Below are 19,816 nucleotides of genomic sequence, written 5' to 3'. Positions count from 1 at the left end.
CAGTAAAAACAACAAATACCTCTCAACAGCCGTGGGTTCCCATCAGCAGGGCTCGACAATTTAGGTAATCTACTCACAATGGGCGAGTAGATTATAGCCCGGCATGGCACCGCAGCACGATCAGCACATGCGCAGCATGCTGAACTGCGTGGCTGGCGAGCACGGCTCGCCGCTGCTTGGCCAGCCCTGCCCATCGGGTACATTGAAATGCTACTTAAAGCCCCAATGGAAAAAGATGGCAGAAATCTGCAACTTGTGTCACAACAGGAGAGGAACAACACAGATAATGACACTGTTTCAGATCAAAGGTCCACAAATCCAGCAATGTGATGCTCACATCAAATACTCGTTGCTGGAAGTATCACAGAATAAGTTCCCTGTCTGAATAACTAAGCAAAAGCAAACTGTAAGACTATACTTGCCAACTAAGTTCTCAAATGCACAGTCATCACTGGAAGACAAAAAAAGTTACCGATATGACAACTCCCTCTCATTCAGAGCACTAACAACAGAGTGTATATTTTAATTTCTCCAAGGTGTCCTTCAGGTTCTTAGGGAAAAAAAACAACCACCACCAAACAAATAATCTATGAGCATTTGTCTGGCAACCTAAAAATAGGAGTGTACACAGAAAAAAATTGGTTAGCACTATTGATAAGTCTGGGAGTCTCAGGATATGGGATTTTTGCCCAGCAACCACTGCTGTGACCGTCAGCAAGACACTTAGGATTTGCTTTTCTAAGGTGATCAGTACTCACAGCTACCCCTGGCTGGAAGCAGCCGCTTCCTGTCTCCTAGCTAGAGCACAGACAGGAAAGGATTAAACCCCCAAGATACACATTGTGCACTAGGGCCCACCGAACCGGACTACAGCGAATCCACCCAGAAAGGTGGCTCAGCAGGGGAGGGTGCCTAAAGGATGATGCAGGCCTGCACTCCCTGGCAGCAGATGAAGAGGGTGCTAAGCTCCTGCAGGACTGGAGTGCAAACAAGCTGGAAATCACTTCTCCCTTTCCCTACCATACCAGAGTTTAGGTGCAGATGTGAGAAGCTACTCCGTGCCAGCATTGTGCGAGGCTCTTCTTGGCCAGCATCCTGGCCAGAGGGTCTTTGGTTTTTCCAGGGTGCTAGCCCAGCCAGAGGAAGGATGGAGCCTGCTGGGATAAGTGATCTGACCAGGGGCTAGTTCTGTACACAGTGCTTAGGAAAGGCATCCTGCAAAGGGGGATATAGAGGATCAACAAGGTTGGGTGGGCATGAAGGGGTGTAAGAGAGAACAGCAAGAGGGGGAGTACATAAAGGACCAATGGGTGGGCAGCAGAGGCAACAAATACCTGTCCATTGGCTGGCACTTGCCTGTGCTTACCAGCTACCTCTGCCCACAGCATGCAGCCAACCTGGAAACAGGACAAAGGATGGGACCCTGTTGGCTGAGAGCTGGGACACAACAGGGGATGCACAGATGGATCAGCAGGGGGAGCTCCTGGCCCTGGTTGCGGCAGCTTTGCCCCATCACTAGCTGTAGGAGGGTTTAAAAACAGGACTGTCCCTTTTAAAAAAAGGGTCACCCCACCCATAAATCTTTGGGTTTCAGCTTCCCTAAATATAAAATGCGGTAATTCACACCAAAACACAAAGCTTTCTATGGGGCAGAGTCAAAATGCTCATTTCATACTCTCTAAACTCGAATAAAACTTTTGTCTGTTTTTGTTTAAACTACAATAATCTTGTATGTCTATTAAAAAGTTATGATGTACTCACAACTGTAATTTTAAATAAGCCTTGATTTTGTTGGTTTCCTTATTTTCTTTTTAAATATTTATAACAGCCACAGGAAAGAAAGAAGGGGAAAAAAACCACTCCAGAACTTCTAAATAAAAAGGAAGAAGGGACAAGTGACTCAAGGAAGCCAACTGGGAATTAGGGGTACAAAGGCCTGCATGACTGACTTGTCCTCTGGTGTCAGAGAGAGTATGCTGGACTCTTGCTGATACTGGTGGCGATCACTCTTACAATATATGAAAGTGCATAGTGTATTCTTTGTAAATTCCGAAGTCCTCTAAGTTGGCTTTTAATAGAAACCAAGTCTTAAATCTCATCTATGGAGTAGCTACTCTTCTACCTAATAATATTCAACTGTGATTAAAAAAAATAAAGACAGCTATTGCAATTTGTTATTCAAAACAGACAATGTACAGTCACAATCAAAATGAAGAAGTCTCTATCCTGGAAAAACTGAATCCTGCAAGACAGAAGATGAACTACAATGGAAATCAAAGAGGTGAGGGACAAATCAGGGATTTTAAACTTATGGGCCTTGCTATATACAGGCAGTGTTCGTCCCTTCTGCCAGTAGGGTGGACCAGTTAAAGGTAAAAACTTAATATGCAGACTAAAATAATATATTTTGAAAACCACCAACTTGACAGCATTCCTTCTAGATATGAACAGCTTCCATACCAGAGGAGATTGCAAGGATTAGGACTGTTTATTTTAAAGGGGGGAGGAGGAGGGGAGAGACACCTACAGACGGAATGTGACAGCAGTCTAAGCAAATATGAACAGTGTGTGTGGAGGGGGGAGGGGGAACATCAAGAGAAATGTTATTTACCCTTCCCCACAATACAGCAGCTTCCATAACTCTGATCATCTTTGTTGCTCTTTCTGAAGCTTTTCTAGTTCCACTATACCCTTTGGGATGGGGCAAACAGAACGACATTGTTTTCAATGGTAAACACCATGAATTTTAAGATATCACTTTAAAAAAAAGTCACTTGGATTTGATTTTATCCAGCCATGTTAACTGGAAGGAAAGTGCTTAATTTTCCTTTAATGCTCTCTGGCTTCCAACCAGTCTAAGCTATGGGATCTTTAACCTGGGGGTGCGACGGTGTCTATTTTATGTATGGTTAAAGTAAGAGGCCCGGGAAAGAATTGGTTCCAATTTTTTTCCCTGATGCAAAGAGCAGAAAAAAGTTGAAAACCACTGGACTATTATCTAGATAACCTATTTACTTCACCTTGACTAGTTTTCCACTGATCTCTGGCATGTCACCAATCTTCCGATTATCTAGCAGCCGTATTTCATAGGACTGACCTTTAAAAGAAAAAAGTTATCAATAAAAATGACATACAATGCCTCTCTCCATGATCAATACAGAGAATATTTGGTTTATATTCAACATGTTGCATTAACAAGGTAAAAGAACTCATACGGAGTTTTCGGTATATAGCTGGTTGCATTAAAAAAAAAAAAAAAAAAAAGAGAGAAATCTTTAAGATACCGTTGAAATTACAGGTTGTACCTTGATTAACTAGGACTCCCTGGTCTGGCAACATCTATGGTTCAGCACCACAGAGCTCAAGAACATGGAGGCCTGGCGGCCAGGCAGGAGCATGGTAGGGGGTATCAGTGACTCAGCCAGGAACCGTATGTGTGGGGGGAGAGAAGGGGAAATGGAGCTCCAGCCCCAGCCGGGAGCTTTGCCCCAGCTGTGAAGCTCCAGCCCCTGTGGCATTTAGAAAGCCCCAGAGGGCTCGGGCAGCAGCAAGGGCAGGCAGCCCGGGTCTGGAGAGAAGAGACCTCCCATGGTCCAGCAAATCCCCTCATTCGGGACCTGTCAGGTCCTGAGGGTGCTGGACCAGTGAGGTCCAACCTGTACGGATACATCCAAGCCTTAGGTATCCTACTTCATGTACAGTGCAAGTATTTATTCCTATTTGGCAGAAAGGAACAGACGACACCAAAAGTTGAATTCCTTTATATACCTGAAATAGCTGAATGGTAGTGTGTTGAGGACAGAATATTCTCACATGTACCATGTATTGAAACTGCAAAGGAATGAATGTTTATATTGCTTACAGTTACAGGGACATCCTGATTGCCTGTATTTTAACATGCCTTAAATACATGCAGCCTATTGGGGTGGGGGGAGAGGAGAGGGGAGCCCTTCCAATAGCTTTCTAAAAGTGGCCGACTTAACAAGTGAGTTATTTCAATAGGCAAGAGTTTGATGAATCATATTGCTATGCTTTAAGTCCGTTTGTTTCAGTACAGTGGAAGCTAGGAGCAATTTATCTAAAATCATTTCTCCTCCTGAACTGGAATACTACACATTTGGCAAGGCTAAATTTGTTCCTGCTCAGGGAGTCAGGATTAAACAGAGATACTAAATGTTTCACTAGGACCCACTGGATTTACTCCATCATATCAAGTTCTGCTACTTTATTCCCCAACACCAACTGAACAGACATAGCATTTGCTGGCTTGACACCACCAGCAAATGCCATAAGTTAAAAACATCAGCTTTACATTAGGGATGTGACAGTGTAAACGGTTAATTGATGAGCCTGGGCTGCCTACCCATCTCTGGGCGTAGGCAGCTCCAGCTCTCCCCCCGGCCACTGGGGAGGCCAAGGCTGAGGTGTGGCAGCCCAGCCACTGCCCCACCCACGAGGTAGCCTGGCCCCAGCTCGCTCTCTCTGGCCGCCAGGGGGTTGGGCCAAGGCCATAGCCAGCCAGCTCTTGCACTCTGGCTGCCAGGGGGTTGGGCTGAGGCCACGGCTGGCCCCGCTCTCTCCCCAGCTGCCAGGTCCCATGTTCTCCCCTTGGCCACTGGGGAGGGGGGAGAGGCTGCCCCGCAGTCTCCCACTGGCTGCCAGGGGAGGAAGGGAGGGCATTCTGAGGCCTTGCTGGGTGGGAGCGGAAAGGGAGGTTGTGGCATGGCAGCCAAGCACTGGGGAAAGGGGAGTGGGAGGGAGGAAGGGACTGCAGGATGCAGAGTGATGTGATGATGTCACTGTTGTCCAACAGGAAAAGTTTTTATAGAGAGAGAAGTTTAGTATTCAGGAATTTGGAAGTAAATCCATATTATGCCTAAAACAGTTCCTTTTAAAAATAAACTTTGCTACCACTTCCTTCAATCTCACTTTAGTCATTTTCTGTTTAAAAATACAATCAAATACATCTTTTCCTTTGTTCTAACATTAAGCACTATAGTGGCACAACTGTACTATTATTGGGGGAATTTTTATATACAGTGTTTGAGCACATCTCTGCTCCTACAGTTACAATAGCATTGGGAGAAGCACTAGTTACCTCTTGATGCACTTAGTTACCTCTTCCTATTCTCCTGCCTCCACTCTTCATACCACCAGAGCAGAGGCAACATAACAAGAGCTCTCTGGGTTCGCCATAATAAATAATAATCCAACCTTCCTTTTGCCTTCACAAAATCTATTAGGCAAGCAGTGTCAAAGAACCCAAAGATCTCTCCCCCGCCATATAATATGCTTACCTTTCATAGCTTTCACACAAGATCTGTTGATCAAACAACATTCTGGAGCCTAGTCATTCAATCCACATCCTGCTTCAAAGCACCCAACAAAGAATTCCTACCTATCACTCCAAGGTACTAGCCTAATATTTACTCAGATCTTAATCTTACCTCTTCCATATGAGCTTTTCAAAATCCCAGAAAGCAATAACCAAGAATGTTTCAATATGCGAGGCTATGTCTACACTATCAAATCAAGTCAACTTAAGTTATGTTGATATATAGTCACCACTGTAATTAAACCACTGTTGTATGTCCACACTACCTATGCTCCTTATGTCAATGGAAAACATCGTAAGTGGTAGCTCTTAGACAGCTACTCATGGAGCACTGTTATCTCACTGTAGGTGGTTTGGGGGCAGAAGGTGAGGGGAGTTGGCAATCCTTCATGGAGACAGGTTCACTGTCACATGATACAGGTTTCTCAATACTATCATCCGGTGGCTATTCTACTAGGTTTCTAGCTGATTTTCAACTGCTCTGGTAACCTGTGAGCCAGCCAGTGTTTGGGGATCAGAACACAATATGATCAGTCCTATCTGCTTCCTGTGTAGCTGTTGCTAAAGCCTTACTTTATAGTTGAATACTATACAGTTCTGAGAGTTACTTCCTAATGAGGATTTGCTTATGTACCTTACCACAAGCAGAAATGCAGAAGCAGAGCAGAGGCAACATAACTGCCTAGATTTTCATAATTGGGTGCCTGAAATTAGATGCCTGCCTATCTGACCTGATTTTCTATAAAGTTGAGCACCCAGCAGCTGTCATTTATGCCTAATGTTAAAGTTGACTTACTGTTGTAGGCTGTAACTTTTTAGTAAAGTCATTACAAAAAAAGTGATAAAATACAGCCCCAGGGCCTTTCATCATGTAACTTCAACCAAAGAGATGATACAACTGTAGGTTTTTATTGCTTGAATTACAAGCAATTTGAATTAAACAATCAAGGCATATATAGCTCAAAGCAAATATGATGTAGTGTGCATTTATTCTCTAATTTAAAACACATATTTATGTGTTGCTATTATATCATGTTATATTGCTCAAGTGGACCTGTATCACAAGGGTTAAACATACTGGCATATATGACAGTCAGGAAAGATATAAGAGGTATACCATAGGCATTGTTGATATGACTGATATTGAAAGACAATGCTGTCAGCAGAAAACTTCCCCAGCACTCTTGGTCTTTCCCTTTCATATGAAACTTCTAAAGGTGAAAATACCATCCTTATTATGCATCTTTACACTTTTCAGTATCCCAATGTTCATTAAGCTACAGCCACGGTAAACAACATATGCAGAAGACATATACTAACCTTGGTTCAAGTAAGTAAGTGTTTCATCATGCAATTTGACTGCTGGAGATGTTGCAGCACACATAACATATTGAAATGGTGGATGTTTGGTCTCACTGTCTGGTGGAAGGCTGGAATCTTCCTGCTTGAAAATTGGCAGTGCCAAAACATCACTGAAACAAAAAACACCCACATGATCAGTCTGAAAGAAGCATAGATAAAACAAATGGCAAAATTAGAACAGTCACCACCTTAAGAAAAATATTTTCAAAAGATGAAATGAATACAAATTTTAAAAAGTAATATTTAAAATATTAAATACAGATTTTTAAGTAAGTTTAAGTAAATAACCTACATCAAGGCCTATATTTAGCATATTATTAATATACATTAAATTGAATAATGCATGTCTGCTGCAAAGTCAAACCACAGTACTGGTTGAAGTTACTGGCCAAGCCCCTGCAACCAAAGTTTGTTGGAGTGCTAAATCAGCTTCTAATAGCAGTAGCCTCCTCTGCAAGTTCAGAAAGAATGTTTTCTTCATTGAAGTTCATTCAACTAATTCAGTTCATTGATTAGATCATTAAAAAAACCAACACTAAAGAGTTGATAAACTGAAGAAAAAATGCCCCCACGGATCTTGTTTTCACCCTTTCAAAATATGAATAAAACTGAGGTATAGAAGGATGAACTGGTACTTCTAGACTCCGGTGGAGCTGGACTAGTGAAAGTAAGCGACAAGGAGTTTTCCCCAAAACTACCAATGAAGATAAGACTATGTCTAGAGCTGAGGAGAGAGTCACCCATTGATATACTTTGATCTTCAGAAGTCAATGGACTACTTTGCTTCAGTTCCCCCATCTGGGAAGAAAGATTAAAAGATATGCCTCCTTGAATGGTTCTGTAAGATATATGGTTTATGAGTACACACTCTGAAGAGAAAGAACTCTAATTGAAACAAGACTTGTGGGCTCTACCCCAATAAAAATAAAGTTATATTTATATTCATATAAAGTGTGCTTGATATTTGTATGTGGAAGAAAATAACACAAAAATATTTAAAGAAAACAAATGCAAAAGTTGTGTGGGCTATTCTTTAATAAAAAAGTTTAGAAGTTTTGGAATATTCCAGGAAAACCCAATGATTACTTAGAAAATTTGGGCTTTATAGAATTACTTTCCTATATTTTTTACTTTGTTAGTGCTGAGCTTGAATAGTTCATTGGGTATCTAAAAAGCTACGAGACAAACCTATCAGTCAGACAACAACTGGCAAAACACTTCTCTCCCCCCCCTTCCCCCCATACCCACATCATTAGTGGGGAGTATGACTGGGAGTTCTGGCCAGCTAGGGTACGTCTACACTGCTGGACAAAGTCGAATTAAGATATGCAACTTCGGCTACGTTAATTGCGTAGCTGACGTCAAAGTACCAGTCTACGCTGCAAGAAGTCAAATGAAGAACACTCTTCCTTTGACTTCCCTTATTCCTCGTGAAATAAGGGTTACATATGTCGGAGTAAGAAGCCCATTTTGTCAAAATAACGGGCTTGCTGTGTAGACATGCACTGTTATTTTGAAATAACATGAATGATTTCAACAAAGCTTCTGTGTAGATATGCCCCTAGTGTCCATAAATCTTGTTCAATTGCAATGCCTCTGGTTAGCAAGAGAGTAGATTATTTTTCAAGTTCCATACATTGCCAACACCCCAAGTTTTAAAAAGCTCCCTTAGATACTGTTGCGGTGAGTGACAATGTCTATTTTAGCTCCTCCACCTCCATGCTTTGTTTTAGTTCTTACTTCCAAGAAGAGATCCAGTGCCAACACCAAGCCCTGTCCTAACTTTCCCAAAGCTGCAGCAAAGACAAGCTGAACAGACCCTTTAAGTGTTTTTCCAGAACTAAATACTTATTAACAGGGCTCGACAAACTGCGGCAGATGTGCGCAGCACCAGTTAATGGGGCGCACGGAGCGACTGGCTGAAATCTACTCGCCACGGGTGAGTAGAAGTAGCGGTTTGTTGAGCACCGCTTATTAAAATAACTGTGCTAGAGCACTGGCTCCCAATCATTTTTATACCACGGACTGGCAAACTGATTCAAAAACTGTTGGTGGACCGGCACTGAAATATTTGCACACTTATTATGGTACAGTAGACTTCCAAAAATCTGGCACCTTTGGGACCCAGGGGGTGCCAGATTATTGATATGCTGGAGTATCAGGAGGTTCTCTGGCGGGGGGCTGTGACGCGTCTTCCGGAAACTGACGAGAGGCAGACTCAGGGAAGTGGCTGAGCAGAGCAGCAGGGGTGCTAATGGGTTGGTCCCGCAGTGCCGCTCAGGTGAGGGGCGGTGCTGGGGGACCAAGCTGGCGGCACCGCTCAGGTGATGGGCAGCACTGCGGGACTAACCCGGCAGCACCCCAGCTGCTCTGCCCCACCGCTTCCCCAGCTGGCATGTAGCAGGCAATTGCGTGGGGCTTCCCCCGCCTCCCTGCAAAACGATGGAGGGTTTGCCCCCGGCCAGACGCAGTGCGGTCCGGCAGACCCATCACAGGGGTATAACACCCTTCCTCTCTCCTCCCATTCCCTTTCCCGGCCCATGAGCGTGCGTGGGGCTCACAGGAGCGCCAATTGTCCAGCTGGCTAGAGCACTTCCGGGTTCCAGCTACTGCTGGACTATCAGGAGTGCTGGACAACTGGATGCCGGACAACTGGAGTTTTACTGTCTGTGAGCTAATGATATTAGAGGTTATAATTGGGGAAGCTATCAAACTTCAGGATCTCTACCAAGCATTTATAAACCTCAACTACCCACCCAGAGATCTAAAAAAGCAAATTGAAAGAGCCAGACGAATACCTAGAAACCATCTACTTCTAGACAGACCCAAGAAAAACCAACAATAGAACACCACTTGCTCAACAATAGAACACCTACAGCCCCCAACTTAAACCTGTCCAACACATTATCAATAAACTACAGCCTATACCTGAACAGGATACTAAACTCCGAGAGGCTCTGGGAGACAGACCCATAGTCTCCTGGGCTGTGTCCAGACTCAAGGGTTTTTTCGAAAAAAGTAGCCTTTTTTCGAAAAAACTTCACCTGCATCTAGACTACAGCCGCGTTCTTTCGAAATTAAATCAAAAGAACGCAGCTTTTCTTTTGACGGCGGAAAACCTCATTTCACGAGGAAGAACGCCTTTTTTCAAAGTGCTCTTTCGAAAAAAGGCGTTCTTGAATGCAAACAGGGCTTTTTCGAAAGAGAGCATCCAGACTGCCTGGGTGCTTTCTTTCGAAAAAGCGGCTTGCTTTTTCGAAAGTACTGCTTGCAGTCTAGACGCTCTTTTTCGAAAGAGGCTTGCAGTCTAGACGTAGCCCTATAGACAACCACCTAACCTCAAGATGATTCTTACCAACAACCACAGGACATACCACACTAATACCAACCCTGGTACCTTCCCTTACAACAAACCCCGTTGCCAGCTTTGTCCACATATTCACTCTGCTGATACCATCATTGGACCTAACCAAGTGAATTATAAGATCAAGAACACATATTCCTGCGCATCCAGAAATATAATTTATGCTAACGTGCCGAAAGTGTCCGTCTGCTATGTACATTGGACAAACGTCTCAGACACTTTGCCAAAGGATCAATGCCCACAAAACAGATATCAGACAGGATCACAAAGAAAAAACAGTTTCTTACCATTTCAACCAGAAAGGACATTGTCTTACCGACTTAATTACCTGCATCCTGCTTCAAAAGCCTTTTAAGAATACACTTGAAAGAGAATCCTTTGAACTGTAATTCATGCTCAAATTCTACACTTTACGCTTAGGTCTGAACAAAGACTCTAATTACCTTACCCATTACAAAGATAGCTTCCCCAATTATCACCTCTAATATCATTAGCTCACAGACATTTACCTTTCCCCCCCATTCCCCTTCTGTTCTGAAATTTCATTTGTCCTTTTCATGTGTTCATTTTTTAAAATTGTATCCTTTGGTATATATATGGTTGTGACAATTTTCTTCCACTATTTGATCTGAGGAAGTAGGTCTGGCCCACGAAAGCTCATCACCTAATAAACCATCTTGTTAATCTTTAAAGTGCTACATAGTCCTGTTTTTTGTTTCAGCTACACCAGACTAACACGGCTACATTTCTATCACTAATAAAAAGAGGTTTGAAGTTTATTTTTAAATGTCCCTGAACTACTATTTAAGAGTACCATTAAAACCTCAAAATTTATTAAGTCAGTCAGTTTCAGGTTGACAGGTTTTCTTTAAAATCTACTGTCTTTGATCACTAGATATCCATAGTTATTTTATTTGTATAAAATATTGGACTTGTTGACAACTTACACTTGTGGGCATAAACTGATCATCAACTTGGGTGAAAATCCCCACACATAAAAGTAGCGTTCAGGTGACCAAATATATTATGAAAATTGATAATGGAGCACAAACTCGTCTTCCTTTAAAGAGAGAGGGGATGAACGTATGTTTGCTTCTATATAGCAAGCCTATTTTTCAAAAGATGAATATATTCTTCTGTCACTTCTTTCCAGACATGACAAACACTTCACTTTTCATATGAAGACTGGAACAGAATAATGAGATTTATACGGTAACGTTCTTCACAGTCCATCATTTGCTTTATTTTTTCTGTTTATGTTACTATTCTTAACCCAAATTATACCCTACTGTGTCCTACAGGCATAATACCTACTTTATCTATTGCTGGTACCTAAAAATACCGTATGTGTTTAACCAACTCTGAACCCAAAGAGCTGGCTCTTGTCTTTCCTTTGGATCTAACTGGGGCGACCAAGAGTGGCATAGGGCCGCTTGGGCAAGGCACTTTCCTCAAACACTAGCCCAGGCAATGCAGCGCGCAGGAGGAGACACTTATTCATACACAGCTATACACAGCTACTACAGTCGATGCAATAAACCAACTTGCCTCTGGCTTGGTAGCTGGAATATGCGGACAATGTGTCCTGGACTTGAACCTGATCATGATCTTACAAACACAGATTCAATACATAAAACAGCAGTCACAGACCAACAGTTACATAAACTGAATGTTGACATTGCTGCTCTCCAGGAGACCAGATTGGCAGATGCTTGATTAGTAAAAGAAACCAACTACACCTTCTTCTGAAAGGGTTTCAATTCAGAGAAACGCTGTTTTTACTGAGTTGGCTTTGCTGTTCTAAGCAATCTGATGAACTTTATCAATACACTCATAGCGTGATGACCAGTCCTGGCCCATTTGCCTAGGTCATCACGGCATTGGGAAAATGAATGAAAATGTTCAAAGGCTTCTTGAATTCAGTTCTCAGAATCATCGCTCCATCACTAATACTTTTTTCAACTTAAAAGACTGCCACAATGTCTCATGGTGCCACCCCAGATCCGGTCACTGGCATCAACTCAACTTTGTACTGGTCCACAGAAAACATCTCAACTCCGTTACATTTACACGTGCATAAAATTCCATAAAAACTCCATATGTCAAAGGATTGCAGAATACCAAAGGTTAACACCCTCAGTACTAGAGATGCACTGAAATGCTCTGTCTTGGCAGAAGAATTCACTCGCAAAATGGAAGACAAACCTGTCCAGCAGTCTGTTGATGAGACACGGTCCATGCTGAGTGCTGCAATATATAAACATGCCACATCTGTCTTTGGAACACAGACATTTTCCAACCAAGACTGGATTGATGAAAACGTTGACATTCTCAGGCCTCTTCTTGAAGAAAAAAGGCTTTTCTGAACAACATAAAGAATCCATCGCAAAGTTCAAGAGATCAGCTCCGCCATACAAGATCTGTTCTTCAGAGAGAATCCAGGCGGTGTGCAAACAAGTATGGGGCCGATCTATGTTCTGGATTTCAAAAAGCATTTGCTATGGGTGACCTGAAAACCATGTATGATGGACTGAAGAAAGCACTTGGACCAAACGTTACCAAAGTTGCTCCATTGAAACATCTAAATGGATAGGTGATCACAGATAAAAACCAACAGATGTCCCCATGGGTGGAACACTACTCAAGTCTTTACTCCCATGAGTGTACAATACATCCTTAACTTGATAACCTCATTCCAACCCTCCCAGAAATGTTAGAGCTAGATGTAGAGCCTATGGTGGAAGAGCTTTCCCAAGTACTTGATGCTCTCTCCAGTGGAAAAGCACCAGATGATGGCATTCAGCTGAAGTCCTGAAGGTTACCAAGGCTATCCTCATCCCCTTCCTTTATGACTTACTTAGAAAATGTTGGCAAGTGGGAGGGGTCCCGCAAACATCATTACTCTCTATAAAAACAAAGGCAATAAGGGGGACTAACAACTACAGAGGCATCTCTTTGCTAAGCATTACAGGTAAAGCATTTACCCATGTCATTTTTAATCGCCTGCAAAAACTCACAGATCGAGTCTATCCAGAAACAGTGCGGCTTCAGCGCTGGTAGGTCAACAATGGACATGATTTTTTTCCTCTTTGACAACTACAAGAAAAGTGCAGAGAGCAAGGAAAACCGCTGTTTATAGCATTTGTGGACTTAGCAAAGGCATTCGATACAGTCAGTAGATCAGGACCATACAAAGTGTTAACTAAGATTGGCTGTCCACCAACTCTACTCAAGCTCATAATCTCTTTTAATGAAGATATGAAAGCAACAGTGTACTATGATGGATCTACATCTGAACCCTTTGTGGTGATGGGTGAAGTCAAACAGGGATGTGTCCTTGCTCCTATCCTCTTTGGCATAATCTTCTCAGTCCTATTAAATTGTGCATTTCTAAACTCACACAGTGATGTATTTCTCCACACAAGGTTAGATGGTTCTCTTTACAACCGAACATGACTCCAGGCTAAAACTAAGGTCAAGAAAAGTTCTCATTAGAGAACTCATTCGCAGATGATGCAGCACTTGTCGCACATAATGAATACACGCTACAGGCACCGATAGAGTCTCTGTCCAGAGTTAGTAAACTGTTCTCTCAATATAAGCATGAAGAAAACTGTTCTGTTTGCTCTAGGTGCTGTATCTCAACCACCCAAGGTCATTCTGAATGACAGTCCATTAGAGGTGGTTCAACAATCCTGTTACCTTGGGTCTACCGTCACCACAAATCTCTCCATGGACGAAGAACTGAACATCAGAATTGGGAAGGCAGCCACAACATTTGGCAGACTTATGAAACGAGCATGGAACAATCCCAAACTGACATGAAAACAAAGATACTGATATACCAAGCGTGCGTATTAAGTGTCTTGCTTTATGGATCTGAGACCTGGACTACCTACTCGTGCCAAGAGAAACAATTGAGCAGTTTCCATCTTCGCAGAATAACTAATATTAAGTGGCAAGACAAAGTTTTGAATGTAGATGTCCTATCAAGAGCTGGCATACCCAGTCTCATAGTGATCCTTAACAACAGAAGACTCCGGTGGCTTGACCACGTGAGGAGAATGAGTGATAAACGCCTTCCCAGAGAAATCCTCTTTGGTGAACTAACAAGAAGAGCAAGGGCAAGAGGAAGGCCAAAGTTAAGATTCAAGGATATATGTGAAAACATTATGAAAAAGTTTAACATCAGTCCAAGCTATTGGGAATCTACATCATCAGATCGCAACACCTGGTGACAATTATTACAACAGGGCATGTCATTTTTCGATAGGACCTGTGCAAGACATGGAAAAGAACTCCGCCTCAGAATGAAAAATTCTCAGACTCATGAATACGGAAGTAGACTGGCATGTAGCTATTGTAATAGACTGTGCAAATCCAATATTGGACACACAAGCCATGAAAAAAGTTGCAGATCCAGGCACAACTCAGATTGCTACTGCCGCTGCTTACCACCATCTCTCGAGACGAATGGGCCATATATATTAAATAATTTTTGATCACCAGCTTACAGATGAAAATTGCAAAATAGTGCTAACATTTTGTGCTTTATTTTAACCCTAAAATACATGCAATATTGACTGTAGATTCTTACATATAAGCACTGCTTCTACAGCTACTATACAGCAATACCGAACTAAGAAAAAATACCATTAAGTTGGAAAAATTAAAATCTGTAAGCATGAAAGAAGAGGCACCAGAATGAGGAATCATAAACAAAGTTCAGACCATAATTCCTCAGAAAGGTAGAGACAAAGAGCCAGAAAAAATGTAGTGTTTCAACACAGGACTACTCAAAAGGATTGTTTAATATACAGACTTTTTCTTTTAAATAAAGCAAAGAAAATCACCAAACATAGTCATATAGAATCAAATGATATTTGCAGAGCAATCATGAATTTTAAAAAATAAAGAAAAAGAACAGTGAATCAATGCTAGTCAAACTGGTTACAGGGAATAAGTAGTGTTAAAACATACCTGAAAGGGAAGAGTTATATTAGCAACTAGACTACTACTAAGCTAGAGGAAATACAATGATAAATTTAAAAAAAAGAAAAAAAGAAAGCAGAGTTCACAGAAATAACTGATTAGAAAAACAGCTCCTGCAACAGCTGCAGGTCTCTTTCTCCCCCCCCCCCCCATCACCTGATGGAGATAAAGAGAGTGGGGAGGAAAAGTGGACTACTACACAAAACAGTTGAGTGAGTAAATATTAACCTCAAATTGGAAGAAACTACCTGTGAATTTGATAATAAAAAGTAGTATCACATCTTTCAGATTGGCTGACCTATCATAGCAAAACTTCAGGTATGTGAATTAAATGAAAATCACATTAGATAGTATGCACAGTAACTTCAGAAAATGTTCAGTTTTGCCACCCTCCTTCTGAATAGGGGAAGCTACTAAGAGTATATCAACACCTGTTCTTTACATGCTGTATTAGATAACAATTATTTTGTGGATTAAATTCAAAGTACTTGTTATTTGACAAAACCTTAACTGGCTTTTATGGAGTTTCTCTCCTATGCACCAGTATGTCATCTGTTTTTATCAAAAATGCTTTGTTTAGTCCAAAGATTACGTGCACAGAAGGGCAGCATTCGCAACAGGCCCTAGTTTCTAAAATTAGGCCCTATTGGATGCCTGAGTCCATGTCTGCTTGCCTGTACCACCAAATATGAGATTTGTCTCTTTGCTTAAGATTTCCCAATCAAGTTCTGGAACTTCTTTGCACTGAACCTACAGCTAAGTTTTCCACCACTCCATCTTCGCCCTTAAGGTCAGCTAGATGATTATTACTAAAGAAATAAAGATGGAATATCAATTATTCTAAATGATTGCTTAAGCTTGAAGGGGACCCACATGTCATGGTCCTAGACACCTTAAATACTTTCACTGGCAAAGAACACCTGGAAGCCCATAGTGGGAAAATATACCTAATGGTAACAGACTAGAAATTTGTTATGAATTGGAAAAGTAATACGGTAGAGAAAAACAATAAAAAACAAGGGTAATTTTAATTTGCACAGAGACAGTGTCACCATTAGCAAGCAAAATATGAGCTGCCAAATGAAAGTTCAACTACATAATATGTTGAAAAGTGTGCCAATTATTAGAGGTAAAGGAAGACCAACAAAAGTTTAGGGAACTATAAAAAATAGCTAATGAAAAACTAAATAAAACCAGCTTAACTTAGTAACACTTATTTTGGGAAACATGACAGACTACTACACACTGAAGAATAGGAAGTGGGTCTGGCCCACGAAAGCTCATCATCTAATAAACCATCTTGTTAGTCTTTAAAGTGCTACATTGTCCTGCATTTTGCTTCAACTACCCCAGACTAACACGGCTACATTTCTATCACTGAAGAATAGGGGAAAGAGTTAAGGTAAAACACAGCATTACTTATGTTAAGAATAACTGCACTTGGAAAGACTTCCCAACAGGGAATGTACCAAGTTACAGTAGACATTCCTGGAGACATTCAAGCTAAGTTGGATAACAACAATACTGTACTATTTCTACAAACATACGCTACTGTCGTGGCGCCATCTGCCCGTCCCTGTACCCACGCCCGTTTCTAGGGAATGGCGTTATCCTCTCTGTAGAAAGGAACGAAGCTCAAAGCGGGCTTTAGGCACCCGCTGGAAGAGGAAGGAGTTGCTCTCCAGTGCTTTCTCTTCCCTGCAGCGGGTACACGCTGCGTGGTGCCAAACATGTGGCCAGCACCGAGAGCGTCCCAGCGGTGCTGGGACACCACAAAGAGCGCGGCGGGCCGGGGAGCGCGGCGGGGCGGGTACCTCATGCTGTAGGCGCTGGCTCCCAGCTCCTGCCCGATGCCGGAGAGGCTGGCATCGAAGTCGTGCGCCAGCCCGGACTCGATCACTTCATCCATCTTCAGCACCCACGCCATCTTCCGCCGCTCGGCGCGGCCGGGGGGAGGGGGGGGAGAAGACGAGGGAGGAGCCGCTCAGTCCCCCCCCCTGCCGCCGCCGCCGCCGCCGCTACTGCTCCTGCGGGAGGCGGTGACTCGGCGGGCAGGGCCCGGGGGAGGCGCCGGGAGCCCGGCAGGGGAGAGGAGAATCCGCGTTCAGCCCCGGGGGGGCCCTTTCCCCGCGGCAGCAGCACCAGGGCGCGGGGCCGCTCTCAGCATCCTGCGCTCGCCCGGCCGCCGCGGGGGGCCCAGGAGCCGGCGGCCTCGGCCCGGACACAGCAAGGGGCCGCCGCCGCCGCCCGAACTCCGACCCTGCCCAGCGGCGCCACCCGCCTCATCGTTCACGGGAGAAGCAGCAGCAGCACCGCCCCCTGCCCGGGGACCCGCCGCCCGCGCCAACAGCCCGGGCCGCCAGCGCCGCTTCCCTCCCGCGCCGCCGCTGTCCCCGTCTCGCGGGCCGCCCCGCTCCGTGTCAGGCTCTCTGGGGACTGGGCTGCTCCGAGCTCCCCGCTCCAGCGCGGCTGAGGCACCTATACGAACATGGCGGCCGGCCACTTCCCCTTCCCCGTGCAGGTCCCCTACCGGGGCGGGGCTCAGCCACAGCGAGCGGGAGGGTTGGCTGGGAATTGTTGGCGGGCAGCTGGACTGTCCAATCAGGACTCCGCAGGAAGGCAGAGCCGATGGTAGCCAATCAAAAAGCGGTGCCGCACGCCTGGCGACGTAAATTGAGCGCGACTCAAAGCGAAGGGACCAGAAACCCCAGCATGCTTTGCAGGCCTTAGTCACGTCAAGACCTTAGTGCACCGTGATTCGTCACATAGCTGCTCCGACAGTTCTGCTCTGCCTACTGGTGGGACGGAAAGACTGACCAGAGCAGGAACCAATCCCAGCTGGGCGGGGGCGGGGCTCTACACTCATCCTGTCAATGGACCGCAAGCGACAGGCGAAGGAAGCTGGGCAGAGGGTCGCAGGGCAGCTTGAGGCACGTCATTGCCTGGGCGGGGCCTGGTGCCCAGAGCGCCTGTGGGCAGCAGAGGCAGCGAACCTCAGTGCTCCAGGGAGGCGAGGGGAGGGGAGGGGAGGGGGTGCCAGGCCCACAGAGAGGTCTGTGCCCAAAAGCCAATGAGTGTCCCTACAAGATACCAGTGGCCCTACACCGCCCTTAGAGACTAACAGAGACACAACCCAGGACCCTCGTCCTACTTTTCACACTTGTCATAGTTCAGCTCTACGAGTGACAAATGGGGGGTGTAGGCTGTGGCTCTGATTGTATCATGCCTCTCTTGTGCAGCCACAGCTGCCAAGCTGTTAACATTCACCACCAGCTCCACGTGAAAAGAGGGAACAGTTTCCATCTGAGCTCTTTTCCAACGATGCCAACAGAGTTAGGCCAATACCCTCAAAGGAGACCTCTATCAGAAGTGGCAGAATGAGAGGCACCTCTCAGTCTAGCATCCCAACGCTCTAGGCAAGAAGTGCAGTATTCCCTCACTTCCTGGTGAATGCCGGGCCAGAATAATGCTAGATAAGGCTGTTTTCTGTAGTCACACTGGAAGACCTAAAGTCTAAGGCAGCCATCTGCAGCCAGACAAAGAGCAGCAGCCATTAGATGAAAAGCAGAAAGTCACACACACTCATTCCATATAAATTGTATCACAGTAGTGTAAGACTAGGCTGTCATGAAGGAGACCCCGTCCTAATGGCAACCAATATCACGAGATAAAGAAGCAGATATCAAGATGGTTAAAGAAAACTTAGTTTAATAGCATTTAGTCTGGCACGTAATTACTCATCAATAGGTCAGATTGTGAAATCCTTGTTCTATTATTATGGTCCCCACTTGCCTATTGTTTGTATGATCGCTGTCTGGTTTTTAATCGTTTCTCTCTGCTGTCCAATTAATTTTGCTAAGCATAAATCAATTAAGGGGTGGGTGGTATATAATTGGTTAGGGAATTAGGTTACACTATGTTATGATTGGTTAGTAAAATTTTAGTAAAATAATCAGTTAAGTTGTAGCTAAGCACAACTCAAGTTTCACTATATAAACTGGGGTCTAAGAAGGAGCGGAAAGAGTAAGAAGAGAACTGGAAGAAGAACTCACTTCCAAAACATAGCCTAAGATCGGAGCTGCCAAGACTCTTCTGCGTGACTGAGCATGAGGTGCAGCAGCCAGAATCCAGACAAGAATGGCCTTGCCTGGCCAATAGAGGACACTCACGTGTCTTGATCATGTTTGGTGAGCATGGTGCTGTATGCTTAGGATGTTGATTCTGATTGCTTGGTAATGTTAATGACTAGAGAGTAAGAATATTGCTAGGTAAGACTCTTTCACTGGTAAAAATCCCTGCAAACACATAGTAAGTTACACCTTGAGCCCAAGGAACTTGGTAAAGGTGTGCACCCATTGCACATGGGACTGACAGAGAATTTTGTGCAGGTAATAGGCCACCCTCTGGTGGGTCTTCTTTTTCCACAGGTGACCTGCCCATGGCATTGCATGAGACACACGCAGGTCATGCCTCAGCCTCTGTGGAACCAGCAGCTATCTGGGAGTATTAGACTACCTAGTACAGGAGGTTCCACCAGATTGGAAAATGGGATCCTTGTGGATGGCAAGTGCCATCCCCTAATTCTGAGCTGGCAGTTGTTGCTTGTTCCCAGGTATGGCTTAGTGTAGGGTATTCCTTCCATCCCTTGAGCAAGTCCCCAATGGTTTCTGGTTCCAGTGGGGCATCTGTCTGCACAGACAGCTGGGCCCCCACTAGGATTAAAAGAGCCCTCTGTCTGTTAGCCCTGGGTGTGAGGTCACCTC

General features: G+C 44.1%; 1 protein-coding gene across 4 annotated transcripts in view; it reads right to left on the bottom strand.

Moving 5' to 3' along the window:
- The window catches only part of UBP1 (upstream binding protein 1), a 70,704-nt gene that overhangs the window by 37,530 nt on the left and 13,358 nt on the right, over positions 1 to 19,816 (bottom strand). Inside the window, exons 1-3 of one of the 4 annotated variants that reach the window (XR_331971.4) lie at positions 16,868 to 17,582; positions 6,656 to 6,807; positions 3,021 to 3,097 (exon numbers count right to left, since the gene is read on the bottom strand). Coding sequence is in view for 3 of the 4 variants with exons in the window: in XM_006121750.4 (XP_006121812.1) it covers positions 3,021 to 3,097; positions 6,656 to 6,807; positions 16,868 to 16,980 (342 nt within the window). In the remaining variant the exon portion in view is untranslated. Of the gene's footprint in view, positions 1 to 3,020; positions 3,098 to 6,655; positions 6,808 to 16,867; positions 17,583 to 19,816 lie in introns of those variants that run through there. The other 3 variants (XM_006121750.4, XM_006121751.4, XM_089776574.1) reach the window with 3 other exon arrangements.

Source organism: Pelodiscus sinensis, chromosome 2, assembly GCF_052426305.1.
Source record: "Pelodiscus sinensis isolate ZL-2025 chromosome 2, ASM5242630v1, whole genome shotgun sequence".
Lineage (NCBI taxonomy): Eukaryota > Metazoa > Chordata > Testudines > Trionychidae > Pelodiscus > Pelodiscus sinensis.
This window is presented reverse-complemented; position numbering and strand designations above follow the sequence as displayed.